General features: G+C 41.9%; 1 protein-coding gene across 1 annotated transcript in view; it reads left to right on the forward strand.

The window, feature by feature from the left end:
- The first annotated feature begins 478 nt into the window (after positions 1 to 478).
- The window catches only part of LOC144529242 (uncharacterized), a 75,816-nt gene continuing 59,505 nt past the window's right edge, over positions 479 to 16,789 (forward strand). The window contains exons 1-4 of the mRNA XM_078268246.1: positions 479 to 652; positions 1,010 to 1,106; positions 7,903 to 8,475; positions 9,199 to 9,439. Of these exons, the coding sequence (XP_078124372.1) occupies positions 1,055 to 1,106; positions 7,903 to 8,475; positions 9,199 to 9,439 (866 nt within the window). The 5' untranslated portion in view covers positions 479 to 652; positions 1,010 to 1,054. The remainder of the gene's footprint in view (positions 653 to 1,009; positions 1,107 to 7,902; positions 8,476 to 9,198; positions 9,440 to 16,789) is intronic.

Here is a 16,789-nt window from a genome sequence, read left to right on the forward strand (position 1 = left end):
CACACACACACACACACACACACACACACACAGACAGACACACAGACAGACAGACAGGTGTCAGTTTGGTTTGAAATGTGCTGGGGACAGAGACGCATTGATTTTTCTTTTCCTCTTTGGCGCAGGTCATGTTTTGAAAGACATTGTCCTGTAGCTTACTAATGTAAATGAATACAAATGTATACAAAAATGTGATGATGTCCGGCAGGTTTTATGAAGAAGAAAGCCTTACGTTTTCAAAAAGCATTACAACAGAGGTTTTTTTTAAAGCCAAGCAGACATGCACAGTAAGTGCCGGTATCTTATAATAGGGACATTTTTTAACTAAATTGAGCTCGAGGTTTTCAAAACAAGTGGTGGGTACAAAATTACTCAAGACGAAATCTGATAGGTACGCACCGTCCCCACCGAAATCGATGCCTACACACTGGCAAAGGGGGGGGAAAAAACAACCTCATTGGGCTTTTATTTTGAAACTCGGCTACTTCTCTGCCCGGAAGCTCTATAGTCTTCACTGTGGCTAACTTATATCTTATAATCCATCCATCAGACGGCGGAGTAAAAGGCGCCAGTGTTTAGATTCCTAAAAGAAAGAAAGGTCCCAAACTGCTGGATGTGGTTTTAAAAGCTGAAACGAAGCTACACAGAGCAGGTTTGTTGTTGAAACGCGGTACATGTTGCTACAGCTAACGTTAGCCGCTAGCAGCTAGCGCCTGCTAACGTGTTGTTTCTCCAGCTTGTTGTAACGCTAAGGTTAGCAGCTAGCGCCTGCTAACGTGTTGTTTCTCCAGCTTGTTGTAACGCTAAGGTTAGCCGCTAGCAGCTAGCTCCTGCTAACGTGTTGTTGTTTCTCCAGCTTGTTGTAAAGCTAAGGTTAGCCGCTAGCAGCTAGCTCCTGCTAACGTGTTGCTGCTGTTGTTTCTCCAGCTTGTTGTAAAGCTACGGTTAGCCGCTAGCAGCTAGCTCCTGCTAACGTGTTGTTGTAAGCTCCGTATTTTGTCCAACCCAGGTCGGGCAGCAGTGAGTGTGAAGAGAGACTTTTCTAAACTCTGACATGGACTCTGACAACAGTCAGCACCCGTCCTCTCACTGTTCCATCCACCAAGGTAAGAGAACCAAGCTGCTACACACTGGAAAGGGACTTTGATGTTAACAGTCACGTTTACAACCAGGCATTAGTTGTTATTTTAGATTCAGGGTTAACTCAATGTGTTCAGTGATATGAAGGTGGTTAACACACACACACACACACACACACACACACACACACACGCGTTTGTTTCACTATCTTTGTGGGGACCCGTCATTGACATAATGCATTCCCTAGCCCCTAACCTTAACCATCACCACTAAATGCCTAACCTTAACCCTCAAACACACCTTTAACCTTGTGGGGTCCAGCATTTTGGCCCCACAAAGCTGTCGGGACCCCACAAGTATACTGGACTCCTGGTTTTTGGACCCCACGAATATAGTAAAACAATAACACACACACATATTACACACATGCACACACACACTCACACTCTCACACTCTCACATAGACACACAAACACACAGACACACACACACACACACACGCATACACAGAGACACACAAACCAGACATTAGTTGTTATTTAGTGACTCCAGGATTCAGGGTTGCGCGTGTGTGTGTGTGTGTGTGTGTGTGTGTGTGTGTGTGTGTGTGTGATCAGTGATATGAAGCTGGTTAACTTGTTCCAGCTGTTGGGTCCCTTACTGGGTTCTATATGTTGTCTTTACCTAATAGCAGCAGCTAACACAAACATATTACTGTACTATGACCTTTCCGACATACTATAATATACTTAAAAAAGTCATAGTATTTCAATGTTTCCCTGTACAATCAAATTCTTCCTTGGCTGTCCAAAGAATGCCAAACTAAGTAAAAAGTGTATGCAACTATATGTAGTATAGTATGTCAAAAAAAGTCATAAAATAAGGTTGAGATATTTTGGACTGGGATACATGATAGCCTACGTCTGATTGCAGGGAGCCAGGTTCCATTCAGCCCGAGAGTATTAGTTCTGGGAGATGGGTCGGTCCGGAGCGGGAGGGATCATTATCCCTTGTGTTTTTTTATATCAGAAATATGGGCTTCTTTCAACCAAATTGTCCAAAAATAACACAGATGCATTTATGCATGTCGCAGGTAAAGGTAATGATTACTTTCATTGCACTTTGAGTGTTTTATTCAGTTTTTGTAGCACTTGAAACAAAATGCTTATGGTTTCAAAACCGTGTCTTGACTATACTTTTACAGATAGCCCTCTGTGATCCACTCAACATCCTCTGTTCTTAACTTTTAGTCAAAAGAATTCATAATTTCTGGTATGTCATGTAAATTAGGTGTATTTTGCAATGAATGGGAAAAAAAAAAAAAGCGTTGAAAAAATCGTTTAAAAAAGCGCCAAAGGCGTGGACGAAATGCGACATTTTCATAACATAAATAAGAAGCTGGCTCCAGACTAGTTCAGTCATAGCCTGACCGATTATTTTAGGAGGATGGAGGGAATGAAGGGGTGCCGCCTTCAATCCAGGAGTGGGCTTGTGAGATAGCTAGGGTGGCGGCCTTTGAAAACGTGTCCCATAAACGGTTTAACCAGATTGGATGTCTACACTAGAAAATGGAGAAAGTAGCTGAACTTTCTGGAGGCTCCTAAGAACCTTTGTGCTGGGGGAGAGACTGTATGATGGGCTGATGGTGTCGGCATTTCTACATGTTTATCATTTATTTTGTTGAATGGTCTGGAATATTGTGTGTGTGTGTGTCTATCTGTGTATATGTTTACGTGTATGTGTGTGCTTGCCTGTGTGTGTTTGTTTGTGTGTGTATGTGTGTGCGTGTGTATGTGTGTGCCTGTGTATGTGAGTTTGTGTGTGTGTGCGCGCGTGCTTTTCTGCGAAAAATCGCCGTTTTGAATGGGAAAATGTCATCCACGTGAATCATGTAGATCCAAAGAGTTTTTTAGTTTTGGGGGAGTCCGAGACCCGGTGCTATCGGGCACCTGTGCCTTAACGACCGCTTTTCTACCGGACTGAATAGCAACTTCGGATTTCGGTGCCTCATTTAGGTGCCACTTAAATGCCTGCGCTTCTCTCTGATGCTCCGAAAACAGACGTTAGCGGAAAGTGAAACATCGCCACGCGGGACACTAGTTACTGTAACACTACACTCGACAGCAGCTAACGTTAGCCTTCTGTTAGCTAGTTAACACTACACTCGACAGCAGGTAACATTAGCCTACCGTTAGCTAGCAGCTGGAGTAAACCCGGATAAAATGCTGACAGCTAAACGGTGACGTGTGTCTGTATTTCACTGGAGAGGATTCCAACAACAGTCTGTAGCTGCCGTTGTCTGAAAAACAACACAGATGTTGCGTTGCGGGGGGATGATGTGTCACCTTTTTCAGCCCTTCTGAGTTTGCAGGTATGGTGTGTGTGTGTGCTCATGCGTGTGTATGTGTTTGTGCTCGTGTGTGTGTGTGTGTGTGTGTGTGCGTGCGTATGTGTTTTGTTACTATTTCGTTGAACGGTCTGGAATATTGTAGTTTTCCTTTTTGTCTGGGTGGGTGGTGATGACGGAAGGCTGGTATTTCTTAATGTTGCGAGTTGTACGTTTTGTATGTTGATAAGAAAAAAAATGATTAATCACAAACCTATTACTGCAGATTTTCAAATCACTTCCCAGATCTACTGCGGCGAATACGATAAGCGAGCCTTACATCACAGCCACCTACAAAAAAAGGAATTTAAGAAAATATATTGATTGCAAGATCGCGTCAAGGTGGTTTTGATTTATTTGGGGCAAAAACAAATGTCATTCGTAACCCCAGCTCTATGCTGCGAGCTACGGGGCTCTTGATTCTCCGGTTTCCAGTCACGTGTTAACTACGTCAGAATCCCAAAACAACTGGTTACCTGGTAGGGCTGCTCGATCATGGAAAAAAAATCATTATCACGGTAATTTAACACTATCGCTCATTGACTTTTGGAAAGATGTTGTATTTATTGAAGTTAAAAAACAGTGAAAACACCTTCAACTGTGAAATTTCCCTGAAGACTTTTACAAAGACAATATAAGAGTCTGGGCCCTATTTTAACGATCTAAGCGCATGGCGTGAAGTGCCTGGCGCAGGTGCGTTTAGGGGCATTAATTAATAGGTGTGTTTTGGGCGTAACATGCAATCAACCAATCAGAGATCATCTCCCATTCCCTTTAAAAGCCAGGCGCGTTTGGAAATTGGCGCATTGCTGTTATGATGGAGGATTTGCACCGTAATATTATTTGTAATCTTCTGCAAGTGTGTGTGCTGCTGTGCGTCCCTGTGTGTGTAACAAGCATAGTGTGCACGTGCTGTGCACGAGCCTAGGATCATTTTACTAATGCTCTGTTAAAATAACAATGAAATGCTGCGTTGTTGACTTTAGACCAGGTTTTTGTTGGTCAATGGTGCCATCACTTCCCACTGCCTCAAGATAGCAATACTCCCAGAATGCACCTGAACACACCTCCCTGTAAGACCAGCACGTCCAGAATGCACCTGAACACACCTCCCTGTAAGACCAGCACGTCCAGAATGCACCTGAACACACCTCCCTGTAAGACCAGCACACGCAGAATGCACCTGAACACACCTCCCTGTAAGACCAGCACGTCCCAGAATGCACCTGAACACACCTCCCTGTAAGACCAGCACGCCCAGAATGCACCTGAACACACCTCCCTGTAAGACCAGCACGTCCAGAATGCACCTGAACACACCTCCCTGTAAGACCAGCACGTCCAGAATGCACCTGAACACACCTCCCTGTAAGACCAGCACGTCCAGAATGCACCTGAACACACCTCCCTGTAAGACCAGCACACGCAGAATGCACCTGAACACACCTCCCTGTAAGACCAGCACGCCTATGGGCGCAGGTGCATTTGCTATTTAAACGGCGTGGACGCTGGACAGGAAATTGACAACTACGTCGGTCTTAAAGGTCCCATGGCATGAAGATTTGACTTGGTTTGAGGTTTTTTAACATTAATGTGAGTTCCCCCAGCCTGCCTGTGGTCCCCCAGTGGCTAGAAATGGAAATAGGTGTAAGCCCTGGGTATCCTGCTCCAGCTGTCACTCTGAGTGGAGAATCCAGTCTGCAGTGGAGTTCAGACACTTCACTGATAAACCAGAGAACTGTACAGTAACAATCGGCTTTATGGTCAAAGAAAGTGTTTTATCATACACTTCAGTCCATCTGTCTCTGTCTCTCTGTTCGTTTCTCTCTCCCTCCCTGTCTCTCTTTCTTTCCCTCTTTTAATCAGCTTTCTCAGAGATAGGCCAGCTTTTTATTTAATATAGGCTATTTATATTGGATAATTTGTCATTAACATGTGTTGCAGCTGTATATTTACTTTGTCTTTGTATTTTATTTAGATCACACTCTGTTTAATAAAAGTGCTTGTCATATCTCACGTGTCTTTCAGCCAAAAGTACCGAGATATGATTTTTGGTCCATATCTCCCAGCCCTAATCTGACAGAATAATCATAATTGAATCGTGAGATCAGTAAAGATTCACACCTCTAGGCTCTACATAGTTCAGTCGAGTACTACCTCGGTGAGCAGGGGCCCCTTGATTTGCCGCGGCGCCGTGGTTTTTCAGGCTGCGACGACTAGCCTTTTAGTCCGCCAGGATCACATCAGGCTCCATGCGCTGTACCTACAGAGTCCAGTAGAGGGCGGAGCCTTTGGCAGATGGAACAAGGATTATGCTATTATAACCCTGGTTATAATAGCACATAGGGCTGTAATCTCCCAGTCGATACGTTCTGGCTCGACCAAAATTCAGATTGGTCGATTTTTTGCCGTGTTAATTTCTTTCTTTCTTTTTTTTGTTATTTATTTTTATTATTATTTTTTGCCGTGTTAATTTCTTTCTTTTTTTTAAATTTTTTTTGGTATTTTTATTATTTTTTGCCGTGTTAATTTCTTTTTTTTTTTTTTATTTTTTTTAATTATATTTTGCCGTGTTAATTTATTTTTTCTTTTTTTGTTATTTATTTTTATTATTATTTTTTGCCGTGTTAATTTCTTTCTTTTTTTTAAATTTTTTTTGGTATTTTTATTATTTTTTGCCGTGTTAATTTCTTTTTTTATTTTTATTATTATATTTTGCCGTGTTAATTTCTTTCTTTATTTTTTATTTATTTTTATTATTTTTTGCCGTGTTATATTTCTAATTTTTTTTGGTATTTTTTATTATTTTTGCCGTGTTAATTTCTTTTTCTCTTTTGTTATTTATTATTTTTTGCCGTGTTAATTTCTTTTTTTATTTTTATTATTATATTTTGCCGTGTTAATTTCTTTCTTTATTTTTTATTTATTTTTATTATTTTTTGCCGTGTTAATTTCTTTTTTTTCTTTTTTATTTTTTTTAATTATTTTTTGCCGTGTTAATTTATTTTTTATTTTTTTATTTTTTATTATTATTTTTTGCCGTGTTAATTTCTTTCTTTTTTTTTTTTTTTGTTATTTTTATTATTTTTTTGCCGTGTTAATTTCATCAGGTGGAAAGCACTAATTGCTAACGGGGGTGTTTTCAGAGCACCCCTGTTTCACAGGTAACAGTCTGTCTTCAGAACACCCCCCCTTGTTTTCACTTTTTGGATCAGCCCAACCCACTGGAGACAGAATGAAGAACGTACTAGAAGGCCTTCGTCTGCTGGTTTGCTGAATATTTATTTAATCGTGCGCGTTTAATTTATAGTTAGTCTTCCTCTACCAGGTCAAAGACATCGGCAGTGTGGCAGCATTTTATAAAAATAGATAATGGAAAAAAAGTCAAATGCAAAGTTTGCAAGCAACAGTTTGCATATCACAGCTCAACTACAAACATGGCATATCACCTAAAAACGGTAAGCTAACTTGTCTGCGTTAGGTTGCACCGTCTGTTTTGATTAGGCTATATGAGCATATCAGAATTGGCATATTCTAATGTTTTAGTCTAATAATCGTTTTATAACTGCAGGCGCACCCGCCCACAACTACGGTCGCATCCCCCAGGGTTAGCCGCAAAGCTGAGCTCCTATGTTCAGCCTCGCTCTGTGCAAGGACATGCACAGAGCTGCTGAAATGATAGTGTCTGTCAGTTATTATAACATATGACAAAAACAATTGTCTTATTGTATAGTATTATGTTGCATATTCCTCAACAGTTCTTGTGCTGATATCACTAGTTGACATAGTACTATTTTCGGAAATCATAGGCTATGATATTGGGCAGGTGCACGTGATGCAACGCTGACAGACAGACAGACTCAAGTGTGTCATTTCAGTGCAAAATAATTAGGTTAAAAAACGATTTAATATACTGCAAATAGCCTACTAGTTTTTTATGTTTATTTATAATTCATTTAGACGGACAAGGCTAACAAGTACTGCGCAGCTAATCTTTTCTTCTCCCCACCTTTTTCTTCCCCCACCCTTCTTCTACCCCCCACCCCTGCAGTCGATTTTTAGTCGAAATTTCAGGATGTCAGTCGACCAAGATTTTCTTTGGTCGATTACAGCCCCTAATAGCACAGGCGGAGCCCTCTCGATGGGGGGCCCTGTCGCTCCTATGCTGTTGCTGGAAAAAAGTGTGTAGAATGTCAGACAGCGGATATGCTGCCTTTTATGCTGTGCTGTTGCACAGTTCTAGGTAGTTACATCCTGATTGGCCGACTCCATTTATGCACATTTTTTAGTGTGCAGGCGTGTGCAAGACTGGAGAGGAGTATTACCCATTAAGTCCAATAGAGGGCTCCGCCTGTGCTTAAAGAACTATGGTTATAATAACATTACCTTCATTTTCTCTTAATAACTATTCTGTGTTTGTTTTATCTGTGTTTCAGCTTTACCTCCAGACGTTCTGAAAGTGATTGTTGGTGAAGAGGAGCAGCAGCAGTGTAGCTCCAGTGTGGACCAGCAGGAGCCAGAGCCCCCCCCACACATTAAAGAGGAACTGTGGAGCAGTCAGGAGGGAGAGCAGCTTCAAGGGCTGGAGGAGGCTGATATCACCAAGTTCCCATTCACTCCTGTCCCTGTGAAGAGTGAAGATGATGAAGAGGTAGCTCAGTCCTCACAGCTTCATCAGAGACAAAGTGAGGAGAACAGAGAGGCTGAACCTCAGTCAGGTTCAAACTCTCTGAAAAATGATTCAAGATGTAAGAAAACATTTAGCTGCTCGGAATGTGGGAAAACATTTGACTTCAAGTCATGTCTGAAGACACACGAGATGACTCATACGGGAGAGAAACCTTTCAGCTGCTCTGAGTGCGGGAAATGTTTTACAGAAAGTGGAACTTTACGGAAACACATGAAAATACACACAGGAGAGAAGCCTTTTAGCTGCTCTGAATGTGACAAAAGATTTAGCCTCAATAAACTTCTCAAGTCACACATGAGAACTCACACAGGAGAGAGACCTTTCAGCTGCTTATTCTGTGAGCAATCTTTTGGACAGAGTGGAAATTTACGGATACACATGACCATTCACACAGGACAGAGGTCATTTATCTGCTCCGTCTGTAAGAAAACGTTTAGAGATAAAGGAAGTTTAAATAGACACATGAGAGTCCACAAGGGACAAGATAGTGTCTGCAATTTGGGATCTGGTGCTGGTGACAAACCAATTAGCTGCTCTGAGTGTGGGAGAAGATTTTGGACCAAGCAAAATCTGACGAGACACATGAGAACTCACACAGGAGAGAAACCTTTCAGCTGCTCAATCTGTAAGAAATCTTTTACAGATAGTGGAAATGTACGGAGACACATGATAACTCACACAGGAGAGAAGCCATTCAGCTGCAGTGTTTGTCACAAAACATTTGGCTGGCGTCAACTGGTCAAAACACATAAATGTCTTGGTCGTCAGTCTTCACAGCTTCATCAGAGTCAAACAGAGGAGAACAGAGAGGAAGAGCCTCCAGCCAGCAGAGAAACTCAACACATGGAAACAGAAGCTGATGGAGAGGACTGTGGAGGACCAGAACCAGCCAGGAACTCACATCCACTTTTACAACCAGAGACTGAAGACCAGACTGGAGACTCCTCTGATCCTGAGACTGATGACAGTGCTGATTGGAAGGAGACCAGAGAACCTCAGTCAGCTTTAAACTCTCTGAAACCTGATTCAACATGTAAGAAAACATTTAGCTGCTCGGAATGTGGGAAAACATTTGACTTCAAGTCACATTTGAACAGACACATGATAACTCACACAGGAGAGAAACCATTCAGCTGCTCAGTTTGTAAGAAGTCTTTTGGATTGAGTGAAAATTTCCGGAAACACATGAGAATTCACACAGGAGAGAGGCCGTTTACCTGCTCCGTCTGTAAGAAAACTTTTAGAGATAGTGGAACTTTAAATAGACACATGAGAGTCCACAGGTGACAGGACCCGTGTGTTTTTAGTGGCGTATAAAACAGCAGGAGTGGAGCACCAGTCTGGAAGGAGACAAAAGAACTGTAGTCTGGGTTAATGAAAATTAAGGAGTCTCTAAAAGAGATAGATATTACACTCCTAAAAAAGTCTTACATTTAAATGTTAGGCCTTGTTCATTTTTGTTTTGTTTCTTAGTTTTTTGATTTGTGGTTCATTTTCTTTCATTTAAAGGTGCAACATATAACCCTGACAGGTAGCGTTTAAATTGGTTACTGCAGTTAAAATTCAAAATACTGGAGAGAACCGGCCCTTCCTGCCCAGACTCGAAGTTGGTTGAGAACACTAAACCCAACATCCCTCACTGTCTGTTAGGTAGATGCTAGCCTTGCGTTGCCCCAGAGCTTTCTACCCGGCTGACAGTCATCTTTTATCAGCTAAACGTAACTACAACCGCTAAAAAGGCCGCAACCTCGCGATTCTCTGTACCCGACTGACAGCCACCCATTATTGCAACACCAGCTTAAAAGACAGCTACCATGCAGTTGTCTGTACCCGACTAACAGCCACCCTTTCTCTTTGTCTGTACCCGACTGACAGCCAACCTTTCTCTTTGTCTGTACCCGACTGACAGCCACCCTTTCTCTTTGTCTGTACCCGACTAACAGCCACCCTTTCTCTTTGTCTGTACCCGACTAACAGCCACCCTTTCTCTTTGTCTGTACCCGACTGACAGCCAACCTTTCTCTTTGTCTGTACCCGACTGACAGCCACCCTTTCTCGGCTTAAAAAGAAAAAGACCGCAACCTCGATTGTTTCCAAACCCTGTTATATATAATATTTATATTTTATATACTTAAATAAATATATAGCCTTTTTACCATAGAGATAATAACTTGTTTATGTACAGTACATGTCTGTGTTTATGTTGTTGCATGATCTACAAAATAATTTCGCATGTTTCCATTATGAGGAAGTCAACTTGTTCCTGTCCTATGTCTGTCACATTTACCAGCTGTGGCCTGCGTGCCCGCTCCTCCGTTAACATTAGCAGTTAGCGTATGTTAGCATAGTGGAGTTACCCAGCACCAGGCAGGATCACTTCACCGGCTTTTAAAAGATTCTTTTATTTTATTATTGACAGGACAGCTTAGACTTGAAAGGGGAGAGAGAGGGGGAACGATATGCAGCAAAGGGTCGCAGGTCGGAACTGAACCCATGGCCGCCGCTTCAAGGACTGAGCCTTTATATATGGGCGCACGCTCTACCATTTTAAAACATTTTAGTCTCGTCTTTTTTCATCAACAATAATGCATGTTAATTGTTTAGCCTTAGTCAGCATTTTTGGACATTGGTGCAGTCTCGTCATGGTCTCATCTTAGTTATGGGAAAAAAGGTACATTTACATATTTAGTTTCGTCTCGTCTGACTAAATTAACACTACTACCAGGCGCCCCTGTCGCAATTCTTTTAAGAGAACAAGCTCGAGTACAGTCCGTTGTTTGGTTGCTGCTACCATGGCGGCAGCCCGTTGTTTTTGCGCTTTTGTGTTTCATGTCTGGCAACACGGGTGTCAAAATGGGCAGTTGACAACTACACACAGGAATAGATTGGACATTTCAAACGAGAAGATACTGGCTTTAGCATTTTTGTCAGAGAAGATAGTATTTCAACTTAGCATGTTTCCTTAGTATTTGGTTGTTGCTTAGCTTTGGTTAAATTGTGTTCATATTTGGATTTAAATATATGACATATTGCACCTTTTTAACAAAGTGTAAGGTTTGTGTATCATTGATCCTTTATCTCTATAACCTGTGCATCTCTTATGACCTTCCACGGACTACAGATGAAAATGAGCTTTTAGCTACATCTGGTACATTATGTGTTGTGCATTATCCCTGCTGAATAAAAAATAAAAGAATAACATATGTTTGCCTCAACGCTTTAGTATTCGGTCCCCTTTTTCGACGGGATATTTGGAGGGGGTAGCAGGTCAACGGTAGATTCCATGTTAAAGTGGTGTACATCATCATCATTTTGTGATGCTGAAACTGTAATCTACACATTTGTGTCTTCCCAACTTGATAACTGCAATGTCCTTATTTCTGGTTTTCCAAATTGCACACAGACAGACACGCACAGACAGACACACACACACGCACAGACAGGCTACAATTACCAGAGGCACAGAAAAATAAGCATCTGGTATGAAATGGCCAGACGTGGGATCAGGCACGTGTGTTTTCGCTGTGAGACGTGTGTGATATTCTGGTATTATTCAGGAAGAATAATGTTTTTCTATTCGTTTACAGCCCGACATCATTCAAATGTGTGCATGCACACAGCTCTTTTGATAGAAATTAATACAGATCTTCAGCTCTAATGTATACAGCCCATTCACAATATGCGTTTGAATCAGGGTTTTTACTGCAGTATTATGTGCATGTAAATGAAGTTAGTGATGAGCCTGGTCGGATCTACTTGTTGTATAATGTAATATATTAGTATGGGGGTATATATCAATATGTGTTTGCCTTAGTTAGACTTCTGCTGCAGCTAACGTATACTTAAACTGTTTGGTGAAGCACATCTAACGATAGAAGTCCTACCCTCGAGCCGTCTTTTGTTTGACATCCTCTCTGAATGAAACACTTTTGGATCCAATTAAATTGTGAATGTCAGCGTTTCCTGGAAGGTCATTTTAAAGCAGAGTATTAGCACTAATGTGAAGTATAAACACGTATTTCTGGAGCAGTTTTTCATGACAGCTTAGCAGAATTCTCTGATCCATGTCAGGTGGAAACGTTCACCTGATCCGTGTCCAGGGTCAGGAGGGAACGTTCACGCTTTGTATGTTTTTAAAGCTGAGCTGACATGTTCCTTGTTGACCTTGAAAACAGCAACGTAACAAGAAAAGTCTAAACGCAGCATCCACTTACTCTGTGTTTCCGAGGTGTCCCGCCACCTCTTGTTTTTGGCCTCCCTCCGCAGACAAAATCAGTTGTCATCAGCGCTGGAAGAAGTACTAATACCACACTGAGAAGTAGCGGAGTAGAAGTAGAAAGGGGCATGAAAAGAGAAGACTCAAGTAAAGTACAGGTACCTCAACATTTGGACTTAAGTACAGTACTGGAGTAAATGTACACACAGAGGAGCCATTTACATTCACCGCTGGTTGTCATGTAGATGGTTTAGTTGCTGCAGACATCACGTTCATGTGTTATTGTATTATTCATATACGGGGGGGAGAGAGATTGAAATCCCTTGCTGCTTCTCACGTCGCTTAAATTGCCTCCTCGACTCCTGCACTTTTCTCCCTTCCTCGCGTCTTAGTCCCTCCCACCGATGCTCAAGCCCTCCTAAATTTCATCTCACCCCCCCTAAAATTTATAATATTAAAAAAAAAAAAAAAAAAAAGTGCTTTTAGTGCTTCAAAGTGAGTTTGCGAACAAGACAGAGACACACACACACACACACACAGACCGAGACATACACACACACACAGACCGAGACATACACACGCATACACACACACACACACACAGACAGATACACACACATAAAGATAAAGATGTTTGGGTCGCAGTGTAAGAAAATGAAACCGAATAATAATAATATGCCGAATAAATGTATATATACTATACTGACTTTTTTAAATTTTAAATATGGCATTAAATCGCTCTAATTACAGCATCATTTTTAGTTCATGGTGTCTGGGTTATAACTACGTTTGTCTAACCCGAGACCGGTTCTATTAGGACCCGCTTCCACATTTCTCAAAACCCGAAAATCAATAAGGTCCGAGCTTATCGAGACGAGTGGCTCATATAACATTATGTATAAAGATAGATACATGCGCCGACCAGAAAAATGATTTACGAGCACAGTGTGTGCGTGAAGACCATAAAGTCCATTTTTACTGTTCTTAAAGTAAGCTGATGGATCTCTATGGAGGGTTGCCGTAAAGTTATTACGTTTTTAATGAATCTTGTTTAGATTAGATTAGATTCAACTTTATTGTCATTGTGCAGAGTACAAAGACAACCAAATGCAGTTTGCATCCAACCAGAAGTGCAAAAAAAAAAAGCAGAAAAGTGCAAATGTGATATACAAGTATAGACGGGACAAGACATGTAGTGCAGTGTGGACAGTAGTAATTTAATTCCCCCCTCCCCCCCTTGCTCAACGGGATCCTACACACACAGACACACACAGACACACACAGACACAGACAGACAGAAACACACACGCACACACAAACACGTGATTAAATGTTGCGTTTACTGGTAAACTGGTAAACCTCGTGATGCATTCAAAGTTATTGTAAAATACTCTTTTTTTTCATCTGTTTTTGTCATTTAACAGCAATTTGCTGGTGAAAGAAGTTATTGTTAAAAGTTATTGTTATTAAGTTTTTAATGTACCATATAACCACCCCCCCCCCCCTCCCCCAGCCTTAATTAACAACCGCTTCCATTTATCACAACCCAACCCTGTAAATTAGGCCTCCGTACACCACGCGTTACAGGGAGTTACAGTCTGGAGAAGATGAATGAAAATGATTAATGTGACAACAAATCCACTGATATAAACATATGTTGTGATGTCACCTTGGAGTGTTCTTCAGGCTGCACACATCAGCAGCTCCGAGTCCCATCAGCGTTTGGGATCTGCTGGGATCAGCAACTGTCTGAGGACACCCGCTGCTGCTCATATTACAGCAGACCTGGACTGATAGACAGACACACTCGCTCACACATTATACTGCCAGCAAGGGCTGGGCTGGGTTTCAACATTGAGGGGGGGGGGGGGGGGGGGGGGGGGGGAGGTGCTGTGTGTTAAGCAGGTCTGCCAAGAAGGGACAGGGAGGCGTTTGATGCTACTGTTTTTTTTGGCTGTTGTTGCTGGATTTTTTTCGCCAACAATTTGTACCTTTTCTGCAGCAATGGCTGCCTTGCCGTTCAAATCATCATCACGTGTTTCGGGATGTTTTTCTTTCTCTTTCAGGAATCATGATCATCATCATCATCTCAACGCCAAATCTGTCAGAGAGTAAAACCGTGTTAAAGCCAGAAGCTGCTAACTTTAAATCTCCAGGAAAGCCATTTAAAGTCACAAGGAATTACATCTTTTAGTATTTTTCACACTCCTGTTGTGTTCTTTAACCCCCCCCAAAAAAAAAGCCCAGTAAGTAACCACATGACCTAGTATCGTCCTATTCCACTGGCAGGTTTTTATGGCCTTAATTCCAGACTTAAGTAAAGGATCTGAATACATTCTGACAATATCCAATGTTGGACTTTGGAGAATCTGAGAATAGGTCTCCATTTGATGTCATTGTGCGGCCAGAAAATGAATGGCGTGATGTCGCTGGCTTCCCAGAATCCATTTCATCCGCTATTGTGCAATAAGGGCGCAATGGAGAAACACTGAGAGCTGCAGGCCTCTGCCCTGCCTCTGCCAAATTATTTTACGCCCCCCCCCCCCCTCAAAGTGATCAATGATTCTTCACCAATTGACCCAACGTGGCATCATGACTTGTATGCATACACGCCACTTTCCTAAAGCCAAGTGGCGTGTTATCTGTACGCATTTTGAGCTATTCACGTGTATGTCTACGCTGTATACAGTGGATGTAAACATACACACGTGTTATCGTTGATCGGTCTCCTGGGTGAAAGTCCTGTGCGCCCGTTTAGTGCGAGTACGGTCCATCGTTCCACATTGAACTTTTTGGACCGTTTTTAGGGGGTCATCCGGGGTACTTTCAGTGCACTGACCTTTTTGCGTTATCTACACTATGTACTTAAAACTAAGTGTTTGAAGTGGGCAAGTAGGCGCTTTGAGACACAGCCGTGGCTTTCTTTTCAACCAAATTTCCCAAACATAACATGGAGGGTTCCATCCGCTAATTGATGACCACTACTTTTATGGTTTCTACCCGCCAGAAAATCTGGGATCATCTATAAACATACTGTATGTTTCTCAGACCTTAGCTAGTAGTCAAGATAAGTCCTAATTGCTGCTTATTGTACTCAATAATTAGGCGTAATGTCATGTAAATGAGATTTATTCACCATCAATTCCATAAAGACGTGTAAAACTAGTGGTAATAAGTTTTAGAATTGGGTGATCATTTATAGCAGAGGTGCCCAAATTCTTTCATATGAAGGGCCAAAAATGTATCTGGATGAAAGGCCACAGGCCAAAAAGTACATGTTGATTTCATGAGAAAATGTATTATATTTTATAGGAAATTAACATTAAAAATCTGAAATAATGCTCACTAATCTGCATTTATCGCAGATATTTATCACTTGCTTTAATTATCAGTGGGCCTCGGCCCCCATCGCTCCATCTTGACTGGCTGACGTTAGCACGGCTCAGCACGTGAGGGGGAGCGGGAGAGAGAAGAAATACCGTAATATGTGTAATTTTTCGTAGATAAAACCCACATGCATAATCTAGTAAGGAAGTTTACCAGCACTGTGCCTTTACATCGCTGTAAACCTCAGATTAAGTACATTAAAGCTGCACAAAACCAAGTTCCGTTTCAAAATAAGAGGAGAATAAGCAGGAGCATGTCAAATGCCATGGGGGGCCAAAACAAAGGGCAGCACGGGCCAAACTTGGCCCACGGGCCCCAAATTGGGCAGCTTTGATTTACTTTATGCTTTATAAACAGGCAAACCAAACCACAGAACAAGTGCACGGTCGACGGGAAGACAATACGATGAAACCCTGTGAAAGTTACGTTTGTTTTATTGATATATCTGCTTGATGTTCAGACAGACACAAGCTTTCCTTTAATGAGAGCAACGTGCTGACTGCCAGGATGTTGGTAAACTACCATAGTGGCCATGCAGGTTTGGGTGGTAGCTCAGAGGAATGCAGACAGGTTGGGAGATAACACAGAGATCAAACTGGGATAAGGGATTGGACCATTGTCACCTCTCTTTCAAGGTGGCGGTATACAGCCCATCATTTCAGATCAGGCGGGATAAAGGGAGTTCTGCCTGCCGTACCTGTCCACCCATTCATTCTCCACAGCACCGGAATGTAACTAAGTACTCCATTATTTACTCCAGTACTGTACCTTTAAGTCCAAATGTTGAGGTGCTTGTACTTTACTTGAGTCTTTTCCTTTCTCTGGCGCTGAACCCACCAGACTCCATGTAAAAAAACAAACAATACTTTTAGCGTGTATAGAGCCACCATATTCTCACATGTACATCTGTAAACTGTGTTTATTTCAACCAGAACTAGAGTTGTGATGGTTGGAAAAGTGGAAAGACGAGCCAAGACGGCTTTTCACGGTTTTATTTAGTGTCTGTCCACTTTGAGTAAAGTGTGTTTGA

The sequence above is a fragment of the Sander vitreus genome, chromosome 14, assembly GCF_031162955.1.
Source record: "Sander vitreus isolate 19-12246 chromosome 14, sanVit1, whole genome shotgun sequence".
Lineage (NCBI taxonomy): Eukaryota > Metazoa > Chordata > Actinopteri > Perciformes > Percidae > Sander > Sander vitreus.